The sequence below is a fragment of the Astatotilapia calliptera genome, chromosome 5, assembly GCF_900246225.1.
Source record: "Astatotilapia calliptera chromosome 5, fAstCal1.2, whole genome shotgun sequence".
Classification (NCBI taxonomy): Eukaryota; Metazoa; Chordata; class Actinopteri; order Cichliformes; family Cichlidae; genus Astatotilapia; species Astatotilapia calliptera.
Window position 1 is genome coordinate 20,386,845 of NC_039306.1, and position 15,974 is coordinate 20,402,818.

General features: G+C 40.1%; 1 protein-coding gene across 4 annotated transcripts; it reads left to right on the plus strand.

The window, feature by feature from the left end:
* The first annotated feature begins 1,021 nt into the window (after nt 1-1,021).
* Nucleotides 1,022-15,450, plus strand: LOC113022495 (protein polybromo-1-like). 4 transcript variants are annotated; one of them, XM_026167953.1, is made up of 30 exons: nt 1,022-1,141; nt 4,279-4,428; nt 4,559-4,656; nt 4,774-4,921; nt 5,025-5,174; nt 6,134-6,250; nt 6,336-6,404; nt 6,492-6,590; nt 6,671-6,756; nt 6,848-6,933; nt 7,039-7,255; nt 7,579-7,720; nt 7,912-8,006; nt 8,110-8,389; nt 8,785-8,890; nt 8,988-9,627; nt 9,720-9,931; nt 10,057-10,242; nt 10,351-10,508; nt 10,610-10,861; nt 10,945-11,090; nt 11,355-11,512; nt 11,616-11,799; nt 12,120-12,321; nt 12,411-12,612; nt 12,764-12,916; nt 13,383-13,544; nt 13,921-13,970; nt 14,658-14,871; nt 15,040-15,450. In XM_026167953.1, exons 2-30 carry the CDS (start codon nt 4,288-4,290, stop codon nt 15,201-15,203), a joined length of 4,917 nt encoding a protein of 1,638 aa, XP_026023738.1. In that variant the 5' UTR covers nt 1,022-1,141; nt 4,279-4,287; the 3' UTR covers nt 15,204-15,450. The 4 variants fall into 4 exon arrangements, with proteins under 4 accessions (XP_026023738.1, XP_026023739.1, XP_026023740.1 ...); XM_026167954.1 differs by having other exon boundaries at nt 13,386-13,544; XM_026167955.1 differs by having other exon boundaries at nt 6,854-6,933.
* Nucleotides 15,451-15,974: the final 524 nt, after the last annotated feature.

The following is a 15,974-nucleotide window of genomic DNA, read 5'->3' on the forward strand; positions in this document are numbered from 1 at the left end:
TTAAATATGCCATTTAACATGGCATTCATGGATTTAGTGATGGAGGACATTCAGAGGGTTGGTTGTCAAAGAGAACGCTAGGGATAGGGTGAGGGTGGAGGCTGATGATTCACTGTGGTGACCACTGGTTGCAGCCAAAAGAGGAAGAAAACATTGTTGATATATTTTAAAGCATTTTTAAACTTCATGTGCAAATACTGCAAAAAAAAAAAAAAGTAAACGAAGAAGAAAAAGCCATGACATAACATTATGGATGTAATATCCATTGGAGGTAGAGCCGGTCATCTACTAATCAGAAGGTTTGTGGTTCAATGGTTTAACTGGCTGCTCCAGTCTGCATGCCAAATATCCGCGGCCAGATTCTAACTCCAAGTTCTTATCCGATCCATCCATTGGAGTATAAATAAATAAATAAATGAATGAATGAATGATTGAAAGAAAGAAAGAAAGAAAGAAAGAAAGAAAGAAAGAAAGAAAGAAAGAAAGAAAGAAAAGCATAGAAAAAAATTTATGAATAGGTAAATGAGGAATGTTGTATAAAGAGCTTGAGTGCTCAGGTAGAGTAGAAAAGCGCTATATAAGAACCAGTCCATTTACCATTGTTTTTCTTGACTGAATGTGGCAAAATGAGTTTGTGTGAATATGGCACAAACATGGGCTAATACGTGGAAAGTTACTGCTTAATGTAACTGGAGTTACAGTTTAGGTAAGTCTGACAGCTCAATAGGTTTTTTGACTAACAACAATGAGGTTTTAATGGCGCAGTAAAAGTTAGTAAAATAATTTTGAACTAACCGGAAGTCCATTTGCGCTCCTTTTCAAGTCCAGTTTGACCCTTTTTATTTATAATTCTGGCATGGGACAGTTTATATATACTAAAGTAGTCCCTTTTATGTCAACTCCTTATCGAACAAACCCCACAGTAAAGTGACAAGAGAAGAAAAGAAATTACAATAATGTAAATGCGCATGTATAACTACGTCAAATCCATCTGCGCTTTTATTGTGAAGGTAAGCAAACGGAAATAAAGGTTACATTGGCGAGAACGTTACAGTTCTGTCCCCCTACCTAAAATCGATAAGTGATTGGCTTACTTGATGGTTAAGATTTTGTGGGTGTAGTGCTGTCGTGTTCACAAAAGGTAAGCACACAGCCATGTCAAGTTGTAAAACGTGTGTGTATGTTTTTTCTCTCCTTATACAAGTGTCGTCGGTGCACATAACGGTAGCTTTGTAACGTTAGTCGTCGTTACAGTGATGCCTTTGTCTAGGCTTTAACCCACCAGGTAACGTTAAGGCTAACCGTTAACTGTAGCTAAGGCTAGCTGCTCCGAGGTGCGTACCTGTCCACGCTGAGTGACAGACACTCAGGTGTGTGGACAGCTGCCGTTCTGCATGCTAGGCTGCTGATGTGTGCACGCTGGACGGCAGCCTGTGCGCAGCTGCTGGGGAGCATTAAGGGAGAGCTGTTAACATTCTTGGCGAGTCAGACCTCCAGACATACCAGCATCATTGCCGCGCACTAAGCGAAATGTCATTCGAGGTGAAAGCAGTGAGCTGCAGCATTTAACAACGTAAAATAAGGTACTTAAAACCTACTAGGAGAGCAGAGGGTTTGTTTATTTTTATTTTATTTTTTAAACACCTTCATTTTCCTAGTTCTCCTCTCCCGAAAGTATATGTTAAATACCTTTAAATTCATCATTTAAGGCTCCAACGTGCCTTTTTGGTCCTCCTTCCACTGTACACAGTGCCAATAGTATATTTTTTATTACAGTTATTGACATTTCTGCGTTAGGCCTATTGTTTGATATCACATATGTATGAGGATCACTGCTGTTTACTCTGTAAATGGGTACAGTTAGTTTAAGAGGCAGACTAAGCTTTCTACTACTACTGCTTTTCTACAGGGATATAGCAGCCAAAAATCTGCATTACATTTACTGAGAGCAGTGGCCAGTGTTCACCTATGGTGCTGCATAAATCCTACTTTGGCTGTTTCACAAAGAGGAATGAATGACAACAATAATACTGATCATTTGGTACTTTGTCATTTTACACATTAGCGTTGGTACAAGAATTAACAGTTGAGCATCCTCACTTTCTGTACATTAAAGAATACTCCTGTATAATGTAAAAATGTCATGTATAATATAAAAGTAAACATAAGAAGACAAAATGTGTGTATTTCAGAATCCACACTTTAAATGGATATGTATGTATTAAATAAAATGTAAGCTATGGGCTATATTGACTTGGGGTACAGTGATGCGGTATTTTAGAGATGGGTTTGGATTCTACAGGCTGGTTTGCATGTTCTGCCTGCAACTGTGTGGGCTTCTTCTGGGTACACAGTCTACACGCAGTCGTTGGTTTTAAATGGGTGTGAATGTCAGTTAGATGATGTGTATCAAGTACACCCTACGTGAACATACACTCACTAACCTCTTTATTACATAAAACTGTCCAAGTCCTTGTTAATATAACTAATATACAATCAGCAAATCACATGGGACTGCAGTTTATTCAATAATGCAAAGATCAAGTAGACGTAATCAGGATGACCAGCTGAAGTTCAAACCGTGCATCAGAATTGGGTGAAAAAAGGTGATTTAATTACTTTGAACATGGTATGTTTGTTGGTGCAAGACTGGCTGTTTCAGAAACTGCTGATCTACTGGGATTTACCCAACCATCTTTAGGGATTTACAGAGAATGATCCGAAAAAGGAAAAATATCCAGTGCGGGCAATTCTCTGGATAAAAATGCCTCGTTGATGCCAGAGGGTAGAGGAGAATAGCTTTGAGCTGATAGGAAGGGAAAGATAACTCAAATAACCACTCATTACAACCAAGGTATGCAGAAGATCATCTCTGAATGCAAATCACGTTGAACCTTGTCAAATCACCATGCCTTATATTCATGGTTAAGCCTGATTGTGGTGTTGTAATGAGGCCAGTGATATTTTCTTGACCCACTTCAACCCCTTCTTAAACTGAGCATCGCCTAAATACCACAACCTACCTGAGTAATGTTTCTGACCATGTCCATCCCTTTATGACCATAGTGCATCCATCTTCTGATGCCTGCTTCCAGCAGGATAATGTGCAATGTCACAAAACCGGTTTCTTGAAAATGACAGTGCACTGAAATGGTCGCCACAGTCACCAGATCTTGATTGAATAAAGGACCTTTGCGATGTGGTAGAACGGCATATTGGTATTATGGATATACAGCCCATAAATCTGCAGCAACTATGTGATGCTATCATGTCAATATGGGCCAAAATCTCAGAGGAATGTTTCCAGCACATTGTTAGATCGACGTCACAAAGAATTATTGTATTTCTGAAGGCAAAAGGGAGGCCAGCCTAGTACTAGCGAGATGTACCTAATAAAGTGCCTGTTGAGTGCATGTGTAAAGGAAAAAATGTGGGTTTGAGGAAGAACTTTGAGTTGGGAATAAGATTAGTAACTACTAACTGAACTACTGTAACTAATACTAATAACTATTGCTGAACCCCCGCGGAGTGACAGTGGATCATTTCAGTGGGAGTCTCTCGTGCTCCCCATTCTCATACTCATTTAAGCTTTACTTGCTTAGATTTTTAATCATTTTCATAACTATTAGTCATACAGTGTGGTTGTGTGTACAACAAAGGGTTTGCGGAAATTGTTTTCACTGACGTTCTTGATTTTACTGAGACTCCTTTAACTAAATACTTAATTGCTTTTACTATAACGAGAAGTAACATCATTTATTGCTAGTTTTTCAAAGTGAAAGTGTATGCCAGAAATCCAGAATACTTGAGAAACCTGCATTTTCTTGTTAAATCAAGAAAACGAGAGCCACACTGTATGCTTCGAGCCTGATTTCTTTGTTTATTTTCTGCCCTTTTCATGCCATTTGCAGTACATGTTGCGCTTAAGGATGAGAGGATCTGTCAAGAAGGGGAAGAGACCAGTTCTAAACCTTAAGGCAACTTTATGTTTAATACATGAAATCATCTTAGTGAGATTTTGAGACCACGTTATCTGTAGGTATAGGAAATCACACGTCAAATTGTTATTTTATGTTCATCCCTTTTGACTCCAAGGAAAGTCACAGCAGCACCGCCGTGAACAGCTGGCAAATCTTTTGACTTCATAATATCAGTTTATAATTTTCATGAGTGACAATCTAATCATCTGCTTCTGATACAGTACAACTGAGTATAGCTCTGTTATTTCTGTGCATTATTTCCCAAATGCTGTTACTTAATTGGACTTTGTCTTCTCAGGGGTTCGTCATGGCCTTGAAAAGGAGAAGGGCGACGTCTCCCTCTAGCAGTGTGAGTGGAGGAGATTTTGACGATAGCCAGGCTTCATCGTTAGTGCCTTCATTTGGGAGAAAGAGGAGAAGGACCTCAAACATTCCTACTGTGGATCCTGTAATTTTACAAATTTCAGTTACCATTTCTTAAAAAATGAACTGTGAGAATTATAGTGCCACACTGACCGTAAGTATTTAATGATGAAAAGGGTGTGGGTGTTTTTAAGTGTTTAAATTTTGCCTTACAGATCGCTGTATGCCACGAACTATACAACACAATCAGAGATTACAAGGATGACCAGGGGAGGATGTTGTGTGAGCTCTTCATTAGAGCCCCGAAAAGGAGGTGATGAGAGGGATGAGTGATCATTAGATATACTTACATTATTAAAATCCTATAATAGCAATCCCAAAATGTGAAGTTGAATACAAACATTACAAAAAAAGTCTAATTTTCCTACAGGAATCAGCCAGACTATTACCACGTGGTGTCTCAGCCTATTGACATGATGAAGATCCAGCAAAAATTAAAGATGGAGGAGTACGATGATGTTGAACAACTAACTAGTGACTTTCAACTTTTATTCAACAATGCAAAGACTTATTATAAGGTAACAAATAGATATTTCTACTCTAAATGGTTTAACATATTTGTAAAGGAAGTGTAAGGTCCAGAGTATGAACATAAAATTAATTTGTCTTGCCCTAATGTAGTCGGACAGTCCAGAATACAGAGCAGCCTGCAAACTGTGGGACCTTTACCTGCGCACCAAAAATGAGTTTGTTCAGCGAGGGGAATATGATGAAGATGATGAAGATGGATATGATGCACAAGACAACCCTGGAGGATCTACCGAAGATGAGGTGCATTTTAGGGATACATTGTTATTCTTCAGTATAAGCCATCTACTGGCCAGAATCAGCATTGAATCATCTCTCTGTATTTTGTTAGTAATCAGCAAAGCTAACCCTCAGTTGCATTTTTACTACAGCTCTAGTTAGTGTAGTTTTGATCAAAGCTAAAAATTATGTTAGCCATATTAGCCCTGCAACAACTGGAGTGTCCCATTCTTTGCACTATTCCACACTTGCATATGTATGAAGTATTTCACTGGGTTTTCAGTTTTCCATGGGATTGGCAAACAGAAAAGTTTGATTTGGGCTATTTGAAGTTTATACTCAGGTTATTTGATTTGCTTTACTTACCGTCACAGCTATTTTTAATATTTTACCAGCGCTAAACCCACCAAAAGACCAAAACCAAAAATCTACAAACATGAGGTTGCTGTGTTAAAATATGAGTCACACAAGCAAACTAACCAATAAATGCAGCAACAGAGTAACAGGTCGTTGCTTTGTTTTCTGACTGCAGCCTACAGTTAAAATGATAATGATCAATTAATGCCATTGTGCTCTTTAAACAGCAAGATTTCTCCAGGGGTTAATTTGTTAATAAAGCTGATCACTTTTATGTGTAGTAATAATGAGAAAATTAATCATGAATTACAAATTTTTTTAATAGAAAGTGTGATTAAATTTTAATGCATTATGTAAACTTTATACCAAGATACTAACACTGATCTTTGCAGAAGAAGTAGCGACCGGATAGGACTTTAAATTTTTCTGAAGATATTGCAGTTGCAGTTCTGTCATGTGAAACATTTAGCTCATCTGTTTTAAGGACTTTTAAACTCAGTCCCAGCAGTAACAGATCTAAAAGCCATCTTTTACTGTGTCAGTAAAGAGAATACGGTCTACAGCTGACATGACTAAAGATGATACTGTATTTTGCTGCTTGACTCATGTAAATACTTGCATATCAGAGTGCACCTACCTGTTTGAAAGAAGTCCTTGAGCAGCTCCTTGATGCTGTGGTGTCGTACACTGAGCCCACTGGTCGCCTTGTCAGCGAGCTGTTCCAGAAGCTTCCCTCCAAAATGGTACGAGAACCTCGAGTATGACTTGTAAAATGAAACATAAAATACGTTTGTTTAGTTTGATTTGCAGTTTGCCCTTTTCATTTAGCAATACCCAGATTATTATGCCATCATTAAGGAACCAATAGATCTGAAAATCATCGCTCAAAAGATTCAGGTACGCTTATATTTTCCTGTTAAATTCTGATTTAGTGTTTTTAAATATTTTCTTAATGAAATGTCCAACCAATACTTTTGCTTTTAGTTGGGCCATTACAGGAGTGTCAATGCCATGGCTAAGGACATAGACTTGTTGGTCAAGAATGCCAAAACCTACAATGAGCCTGGATCACAGGTGTTTAAGGTCAGGGTGCATCTGAAAGCACGATACAGGCTATTGCTGGTGTCCAAGACACTAACTTGTGACTTGCTGTTGTCTTGCAGGATGCAAACACCATTAAAAAGATTTTTGCACAAAAGAAGTCAGAGATAGAACACGGAGAGCCAATCAAGTCCAGCATTCGTATCAGGTACTTAACACCTGGAATAATGTAGAGAGAAGTTGTGTTAACTGTGTGGTTTTGACTCGGCTCTTTAAATTTTTCTGTCTGTCTTTGCAAGGAATAGAAGATCTGCACAGGGAGACCGCCTCTCAGCTATCACCATGGCTCTTCAGTATGAAAGTGATGAGGAAGGCATACTCTCCGGTACATCATCATCTCATTGTTAAACTGTTGGATGTTGATTAAGTTGCTCTTTACGGTGTTGTAACAGAGATTAGCCATTAGCCATTTATCTCCTGTGTTTGACAGGGTCTGTCCACTATGATGAGGGAGAATCAGAGGCAGAGAGTATGACCTCTAACATGGACATGAGTAATCCCATCTTCCAGCTGTATGAAGCTGTGCGCGGTGCCAGGAACAGCCAGGGCCAGCTGATTTCTGAGCCTTTCCTGCAGCTACCGTCCAGGAAAGACTACCCAGACTACTACCACCAGATTAGTCAGCCCATCTGCCTTCATCAGATCAAGTATGACAGAACTGTGTTTTCATAGTGCTGTTTTCATGCTCTTAAACTTGTTTTTTTTTAATTTTTGGCAAAATTATTTGTAGTTCACAATTTAAAGAAATCAAGAAAGAAAACTTCATTTTCTTATATTGGCAAATATCAGCTCGTTTTGTTCCTCATTTGTTCTTCAATGTTTTCATCAATGATTTGTTTTATTTTTTTTTTCACCTGCATCCTGTCTTTTTTATCTTATGTGGGAAAATGTGGCATCAAACACACTCACTGTACAGTTCAGTTTTCCTGTGCCCTCCTTCCCAAATGTGAGAGCCCATAATTCCCCACAGGAACAAGATGAAAAACAACGAGTATGAGAGTGTTGAGCACATCGACTCAGATCTGACATTGATGTTTGAGAATGCCAAGCGCTACAACGTTCCTCACTCTTCCATCTACAAGCGTGCTCTAAAACTTCAGCATATTCAGCAGGTCAGTGCCTGCCTGTTCCTTGTAGTTGTGCGTCTATGTTGGATTTGCTTGGACATTCTCTTTAAAAAAGAGCTCCTTTATGGATTATTAAAGATTACACCTTTCTGCCAGTTTTGTGGTGTTTTGTTTTGTTGTTTTTTTTGTTAAAGAATTATTGTAACTCTGGATTGTTTTTATCACCTTTCACCTAGATGAAGAGAAAGGAGCTTTTACAGAGAGATGATGATGATGGCGACAGCATGCTCTCCTCTGCCACCTCTGACACCAGTAGCACAAAAAGAAAGAGGTGCACTTTGTCACGTACTTGTTGAATTCTCTAAAGTTGGTCATTTCTTGGGAAAGGGGATACCTGTGTGACAGTTCTTTGGTGGTTTCTCTCTGGCTTCTAGTCACAAGAAGAATACGAAGAAAAACAGGATGAAAGCTCTCTTTGCTGCTGTGAATGAGGCGCGAGAAGCTGGCACTGGTCGCAGATTGTGTGACCTCTTCATGGTCAAGCCTTCAAAGAAGGACTATCCCGACTACTACAAAGTCATCCTGGAACCAATGGACCTGAGGACCATAGAGCACAATATCCGCTCAGACAAGTACCTTACCGAAGACTCAATGCTGGAAGATATGAAGCTGATGTTCCGCAATGCGCGACACTACAATGAGGAAGGCTCTCAGGTTTGATGCGCCTCCCTTTTTTTGATACATTTTAGAGATTCCAGTTATTTGTTCTATATTTTCTAAAGTTAAAGAAGCTGATTTGTTTCTTGTTCCTGAAGACAAGTCCTTCTTTCACTATTAGAGTAGATAGTATGACAAAAATTAAAAGCTCAAAGGAGACCTTTGAGCTTTTAATTATTATCAATCATATACACACACCTATGAGCTTGAAGCTCAGACTTTATTTATTAAGACCAGATATCTTTGATATCATCATCTAAGCCATGCAGTTCTGTCAGCGGAGCCACTTCAAATCTTTTGTTTGCAAGGGGCAGCCAATCAAAGGAAAGTTGGCTTGTTTGACACGGAGATTGAACCTAGAGGGGGTCTACCCTGAACTTCTGTATCTGTAGGTTTACAACGATGCAGACGTCCTAGAGAAGATCATGAAAGACAAGCGCAAAGAGCTTGGCCCAGCAACTGATGATGATGACATGATGTCCCCAAAGTTGAAAATAAGTATGTCACTCAAGTAACATAATCAAACAATATATGCAAGTACGTATGTAAATTTCTTATCTGTCAAGAATTAGAAATGTTCCTACTTCTGTTGCAGGAAAGAACAGCATTACTCTAAAGAAGTCAAAGTATTTAACACCTCTACAGCAGAAACTGCATGAACTGTACGAAGCTGTCAAGAACTACACTGATAAGCGGGGCCGTCGTCTCAGCACGATCTTCCTGCGGTTGCCTTCTCGTGCTGAGCTGCCTGACTATTACATTGCCATCAAGAAACCTGTGGACATGGAGAAGATCAGGAGCCACATGTTGGCTAACAAGTACCAGGATGTAGATGCTCTGGTTGAGGACTTGGTGCTCATGTTCAACAACGCCTGCACTTACAATGAGCCAGAGTCTCTGATTTACCGCGACGCTCTATTGCTGCACAGGGTGCTGTTAGAGACGAGGCGTGACCTGGAGGGAGGAGAGGATGCCCATGTCCCCGATGTGCCTCGCCTCATCCAGGAACTCATTCGCAGCCTCTTTGTTTCTGTGCTCGGCCACCAAGATGATGAGGGACGTTGTTACAGCGATTCACTCGCTGAGATCCCAGCTGTTGATCCCGCTAACCCAGAGAAGCCATCGCTCAATTTTGAGATTATCAGAAATAATGTGGATCGAGGCCATTACAAGAGGTTGGATGTATTTCAGGACCACATGTTTGAAGTGTTGGAGAAGGCCAGAAGACTGAATCGGTAAAGTATTGCTGAACATTGTACACAAAACCAAATCAGTGCTTATTATTAAAAGAAGCAGAAGTTAGTGTTACACCATTTGTTCATTACAGGACAGACTCAGAGATCTTTGAAGATGCTGTGGAGCTGCAGCAGTTCTTCATACGTATCAGAGATGAACTGTGTAAGAACGGAGAGATCTTGATGTCCCCAGCGCTCAGCTATACTTCTAAGCATCTGCATAGTGATGTCGAAAAGGAGAAGAAAGAGAAGCTCCCTAAGGAGTTTGAAGAAGACAAAATTAAGAGAGAAGAGGAGAAAATCGGTATTATGTCAAACATGTCAAACACTTTATGTATTAAAACTAAAAGTCCATAAAAAGTGCTATCATAGACTACCATGCATCTGTGCATATAGCCTTGTTTTGTTGAATATGTGGTGAATTCACAGAAGCAGAGAAGAGGGAGGATCCTGTTGGAGGATCATGGCAGTCGGGCCTACAGCGCACATACAGTCAGGACTGCAGCTTCAAGGACAGTATGTACCATGTGGGCGACTACGTGTACGTGGAGCCTGCGGAGCCTAACCTCCAGCCCCATATAATCTACATTGAGCGTCTTTGGCAAGACAACACCGGTCAGTCTCTTAACACTAACTAAATTGTTTTGTCATTAAAACAAAAAATCATATTGATATTTTCAGGCAGTAAAACTGAGTAAGTTTTTCTACCGCTTATACACACAGGGGAAAAGTGGCTGTATGGCTGCTGGTTCTATAGGCCAAATGAAACATTTCATCTGGCTACAAGGAAATTCCTGGAGAAGGAAGTTTTTAAGAGTGACTATTATAACAAAGCTCCTGTCAGCAAGATTATGGGAAAATGTGTGGTCATGTTTGTGAAGGTAATTCACTGCTTTTTTTGTTCTTTTTAGATTAATAATAGGTTTTGTTTTATGGCCATTTTTTGTTTTGTTTATTGTTTTAAATGCGTTTTTTATTGAAGGAATACTTCAAGCTTCATCCTGAAGGCTTCAGAGCGGAGGATGTTTATGTCTGTGAGTCCCGTTACTCTGCCAAGTCCAAGTCCTTCAAAAAGATCAAGATGTGGACGATGCCCTTGAGCTCTGTCCGGTTTGTTCCCAGAGAGGTACCCCTTCCTGTAGTCCGTGTGGCATCCATTTTTGCCCAGAAACAAGAGGAGAAGCCACCAGAGATTGCAGATGAAAGCAAGATTACAAATGGTATAATAGACAAGGTAAATAGCGATTTGACTGCTTCTATAAAAACTGGTAGTGTGCATATAAGTCTCGCTGTCAGCAAAATGATTTGTGTCTGCAGGAAAGGGAAGATGTGCCATTGGATGTGACCAATGGGGAGCCAGGGTGTCAGTACTACGAGCAACTCTGCTACAACAACCTGTGGCTTAAAGTAGCAGACTTCGTTTACATCGCTTCTCATGGACTTGTGCCCCATCGAGTTGGCAGGTAGCGTAGCTGCTCCTGTGAAAGTTGCGTCAGCATTTCTGTTATGACAGACAAAACTTAGTATTATAATATATTATAATACTAATATTTTTGCTTAGTTATAAAGATGTGCTTACAATTCAATTTTGCTTTTTCCAAACTGCCATTTGGAATATGCCTCATGCTTCCCTGCAGTTATAATAATTGAAACTCTATTGTTTGTATGCTGATCATAGTTAATCAAATGCTTAAAAAACAGCGTCGTTTATATTTTTTATTGAACAGGATTGAGAAAATGTGGATGCGCGATGGAGCGGGTTACTTTTTTGGTCCCATCTTTATTCATCCTGAAGAAACAGAGCACGAACCCACAAAGATGTTCTATAAGAAGGAAGTGTTCCTCAGCAACCTGGAGGAGACTTGTCCCATGACCTGCATCATAGGTACCCTAAACAGAACACCGTCAGCTTTGTGTACTACTTTATGATGATAACATTATCAGAAGAATCCTTAAAAGCATTAATCAAATCTGTTCTCATTTCACAGGAAAGTGTGTCGTGTCGTCCTTCAAAGACTATTTGTCATGTCGGCCGACTGAAGTGCCTGAAGAGAACGTTCTGCTCTGTGAGAGCCGCTACATTGAGAGTGAGAAGCAGATGAAGAAATTCAAAGGTCTGAAGCGCTTCTCACTCTCTGGGAAGGTGCTGGAAGATGAAATCTACTATTTTAGGTGAACAGTCTGTAGGCTATGTATGCCTATCATTGTTGGTTGGTGAAAAATCAAGACGTCTCAGCTATTAAGTGTTAAAGAGCTAAGTAATAAATGTTTTATTGGTCCAAACTGTTTTAAAGACTGGCATAGTTTGCATAGAGACAGCTGATCTTTTCATACTGGATGCTTTTCATTTCTGTGTGTGCTTTAATTTTCTACTGCCATCCGTGTATGTATTTGAGTTACTGAAAGGAGAACTTAAATCAATTAACAAGCTTTTCCTAACTGAAGAATTTATTTGGAAAAGAAGAATAAATTACACTGAATGTCTTGTACAGGAAGCTTATAGTACCCCAGAAGGAGCCATCCCCTCTGTTAGATAGGAAAATTGAGGAACTGGAAGCTAAGTTTGCTGACATGACTGATGAAGAGCTAGAGGATCTTGGGGATGATGATGGCGAGCTAGGGGACCAGACTCTTCCACAGATGCAGTCTTCCATGTCTAGTGACATGGATATCATGCCTTACACTCCTCCGCAGGTTAGTATGAAAGTAATTATTTTAAATAATTTTGAGCAATAATAATTGTGCGGTATTTTTACGGATTATTCCCCTTTGATTGGTTACAGTCCACACCAAAGTCCATAAAAGGGCTTTCAAAGAAGGAAGGCTCAAAGAGGAAGATCAACATGAGCGGTTACATACTGTTCAGCAGTGAGATGCGAGCGGTGATAAAAGCTCAGCACCCAGACTTTTCCTTTGGGGAGTTGAGCCGCCTTGTTGGCACAGAGTGGAGGAACCTGGACAGTTCCAGGAAAGCAGAGTATGAAGGTGAGTATTTTTATTTGATATTCCTATTCAGTTGATAGCATAGAGATTGATTGATGGATTGACTGATTGAATCTATCGATCCACTTATTTATGGCTCACGAATTGTGAATGATAAAGTTAACACCTTATACTTATATTTCTTGTGTTTCAGAGCGAGCAGCAAAAGTGGCTGAGCAACAGGAACGTGAAAGGGCCCAGCATCAGACGTCCCCTAGAGCAGGTACCCCAGTAGGGGCACTGATGGGGGTGGTGCCTCCCCCAACCCCCATGGGGATGCTAAATCCCAGCATGATGCCTGTGTCAGGTAACCCCTCATAGATGCAGATGGATCCCCAGTGCACACTACAAGACTGGAATAAGAAGCTTAACTGCTAGAATTACTCACATCTTCAATTTTTTGTTTTCATTTTGCTGTGATTTCCTTTTATATTGCCTCTAACATTATTTCACCTAATTCATAAACTTAAATTGTGCATAACACCCATTATACATCACCCAGACACATAATAAAAATCGTAGAATCTGCATTTCAATTGGGTCATGGAGTGTCCTACACATGAAAGGGTGGTATACACCATTTAAGGGTTTATACGGTAAAATGAATGCTTGGCCATGCTGCACATACACTAAAACGATTTCATGCACATTTCCCATTTGTGTGACCTTTTCCATTCATTTATATATAGTAACATATAACTGCATGCCTGGTAGTGAATGCATGTTTGACTAATGCATGTTGCTGTTTTGTGTTACTACTGTTCCTTCCTAAGAAGGTAGGATGGGTGCATATAGGTCAGCTATGATGCCCCTGCAAGGACATGTTGAAGGCATGGTTAGTATGACTGGCATACCACCACATCACATGGGGGTGCCTGTCTTTCCCCAACATCTCCTGCGCGTTATGCCTGGGTTCCCTGGAATACCATACTTTGGTAAGAGTGCTGTCATAGCCACACCACCTGTCAAGCAGTTGCTTCCTGTCTACCAATCTGACTTGCTGGAGGGGCTACCTGTACCAATAGGCTGAGGTCCTTAAGTTGATGACTAGACAGCTGAGAGCGCATAGTCTCATCAAGGACTTGGGTATTTATGCAGCTCATTACCAACAGACCTGATGGTAATGTGTTAACATAACCTTGATTATGATGCTAATAAATCCACATGTGATCATCTTTTTAACGATTGGCATTTCTGAAATTGCTAAAAACACCGGTTAATTTCTAGTATTGTATTTTTAACATAGTATTTGGAATATAAACCAGTAGCACTTGGCTGGCTCCAATTTGTCATGGATTAATATCTTCACAGGTATCAATGGAGTAGGTGGACCTGGAGCAGGAAGTGTTCATGGATCTCAGGTAATCAGTTGGGCTCTGAAAAAGAAATCCCTTAAAACTGTATATAAGATTTGTGTCTAGGTATAGTTTGCAACCTTGATGCAGATGTGTGTTTTGGATATAAGCCTGGAAATCATCAGGTCATTGGTTTAAAGTTTACATCAAACAATTTCAATACAGAGTACCTGAAAAACTTCTTTAATGTTTGCACTTTATTTAGCTCCCTCCAAGAAAGTGTACCTTTATACCATTTGCATTTTTACACCTCAGAGTTTGTGGATCCGCTAAATCGTGAACGAGATGACGTAGGAGTTTGGAATTGATACCACAGGTATATCTACTAATAATTTTGGACAAGTTCGAATTCTGGTGACCTTGATCTTAAGGTCAGAGGTCAACCTTTCTGAAAATCTTGTAAATACAATAATTCAAGAAGGAAGTCACCTAGGTTTATCAAATTTATACCATACTTGCATCTACTAGGAGGGGTAGCAGTGGCAGCTGCCAATATTTTCTAGCTTTGTATACATGTCAGTACTGATGATGATCAAATGTAATGTGAATGTCCTTTTTATATTTTTTTCCTGCTTGTAAAACCCTTTCAACCTCCACATGTGATATTGGGCTGTATAAAGAAATTGAGTGGAATTGAGCTGAATTATAGTTTGAATCAGAGAAATAATGGAGTTCTTGCATTGTTATGTTTAGATGGGTTTGGTTGGCCCAGGACAGCAGGCTCCACCACCGTACCCTGGTCAGGCTCAGATGGGACAACCTGCACTGCAGCAGCCATCCACCCCAGTGTTTGTGTCCCCGCCTGCCAAAAATCAGCGGGTGCTCCACTCTGAGGCTTACCTGAGATACATCGAGGGCCTTACAGCAGAATCCTCAACTGTTAGCAAGTGGGACCAAGCTCTCTCAGGTTCATTTTATACTTCAATAGTTAGTCATTCAGCCTACATAGAAAGGTAGTTACAGTAGTAGAAATATCTCCACATACTGCGCGTATTTCTTATCCATGAATACCAATATTTTGTTTAATTGTACTTTTTTCATATTCATCTTTGATTTAATGTCTTTGCAATTTCAGTTCAAAAACAAGATGTGCGTTTGACAAAAGAGCAAGAGAGCAGACTGCCGTCCCACTGGCTGAAGAGTAAGGGCGCCCACAAGACAATGGCAGATGCACTTTGGCGACTACGTGACCTAATGCTGCGGGATACCCTGAACATCCGTCAGATGCACAACCTGTAGCATGCTCATACTGCGAGCCTCTGTTCCGAAACCTGTGAGACAGGATGAGGGTTAAGCTCACTAAAAAGTCTTTACTTTGTGTTGTCATAATAAAAAGAAATGTTTGCATTCATACAAGCTGCTTTCTGTGTTGATGCTGTTTTCTGTTTTACAGTTTAAATATGCTGTTCAAAGTGCATTATTGTTAATGACTGTCATTCTGTACTGAAGGATTTCACGCGTTCACAATTAAAATGTGAAGAGTTCAGCACGGCTGCATTCCTTGACTGATTTGGTATTTGTTTATGTCTGAGGACCATGACTTGAGAGGTCTACAGCAGCTGTCTGTATCCATTACATTTCAGTAACACATGCTGCACTCCTGCATTTTACACATTGCTCTGAATCATGTTTTCCTAATGGTCGTGTGGCTGAACTTATTCCAGACCTATTATTAGCCTAGAGAAAATGACTTCCTTTTTTCTATTTCTTCCAGTTGCCTTGCTTGGCCCTACTCTCTTGTATACTTTATCTTCCCTGTTCTACTGTGCGGCCACTTCTTTTTCATTTTCAACATGATTAGGAGGTTTTTTTTCTTCCTATTTTACCAAGTGTCACCTCCACACATTGTTGTAGTACCTGTTTAGCCCCATGTGTGCCATTCCACCTCCCCCCTTACCAGTGTGCTGGTACCCAAATAAACTCAGTTACCCTCCCCCCACCCAGTCTTCACAGTAAATCTGGCTGGTTCTTTGAACTAAAGTGATGCACACTTTGACTTAGACAGCCAGA

Bases quoted from the DNA above. Each gene is read 5' to 3' on its own strand.
- LOC113022495 (XM_026167953.1), top strand. From the start codon at position 4,288: ATGGCCTTGAAAAGGAGAAGGGCGACGTCTCCCTCTAGCAGTGTGAGT. The intron at 4,922-5,024 runs GTAACAAATAGA...GCCCTAATGTAG, and splicing joins ATGCAAAGACTTATTATAAG to TCGGACAGTCCAGAATACAG. The intron at 6,757-6,847 runs GTACTTAACACC...TGTCTTTGCAAG, and splicing joins AAGTCCAGCATTCGTATCAG to GAATAGAAGATCTGCACAGG.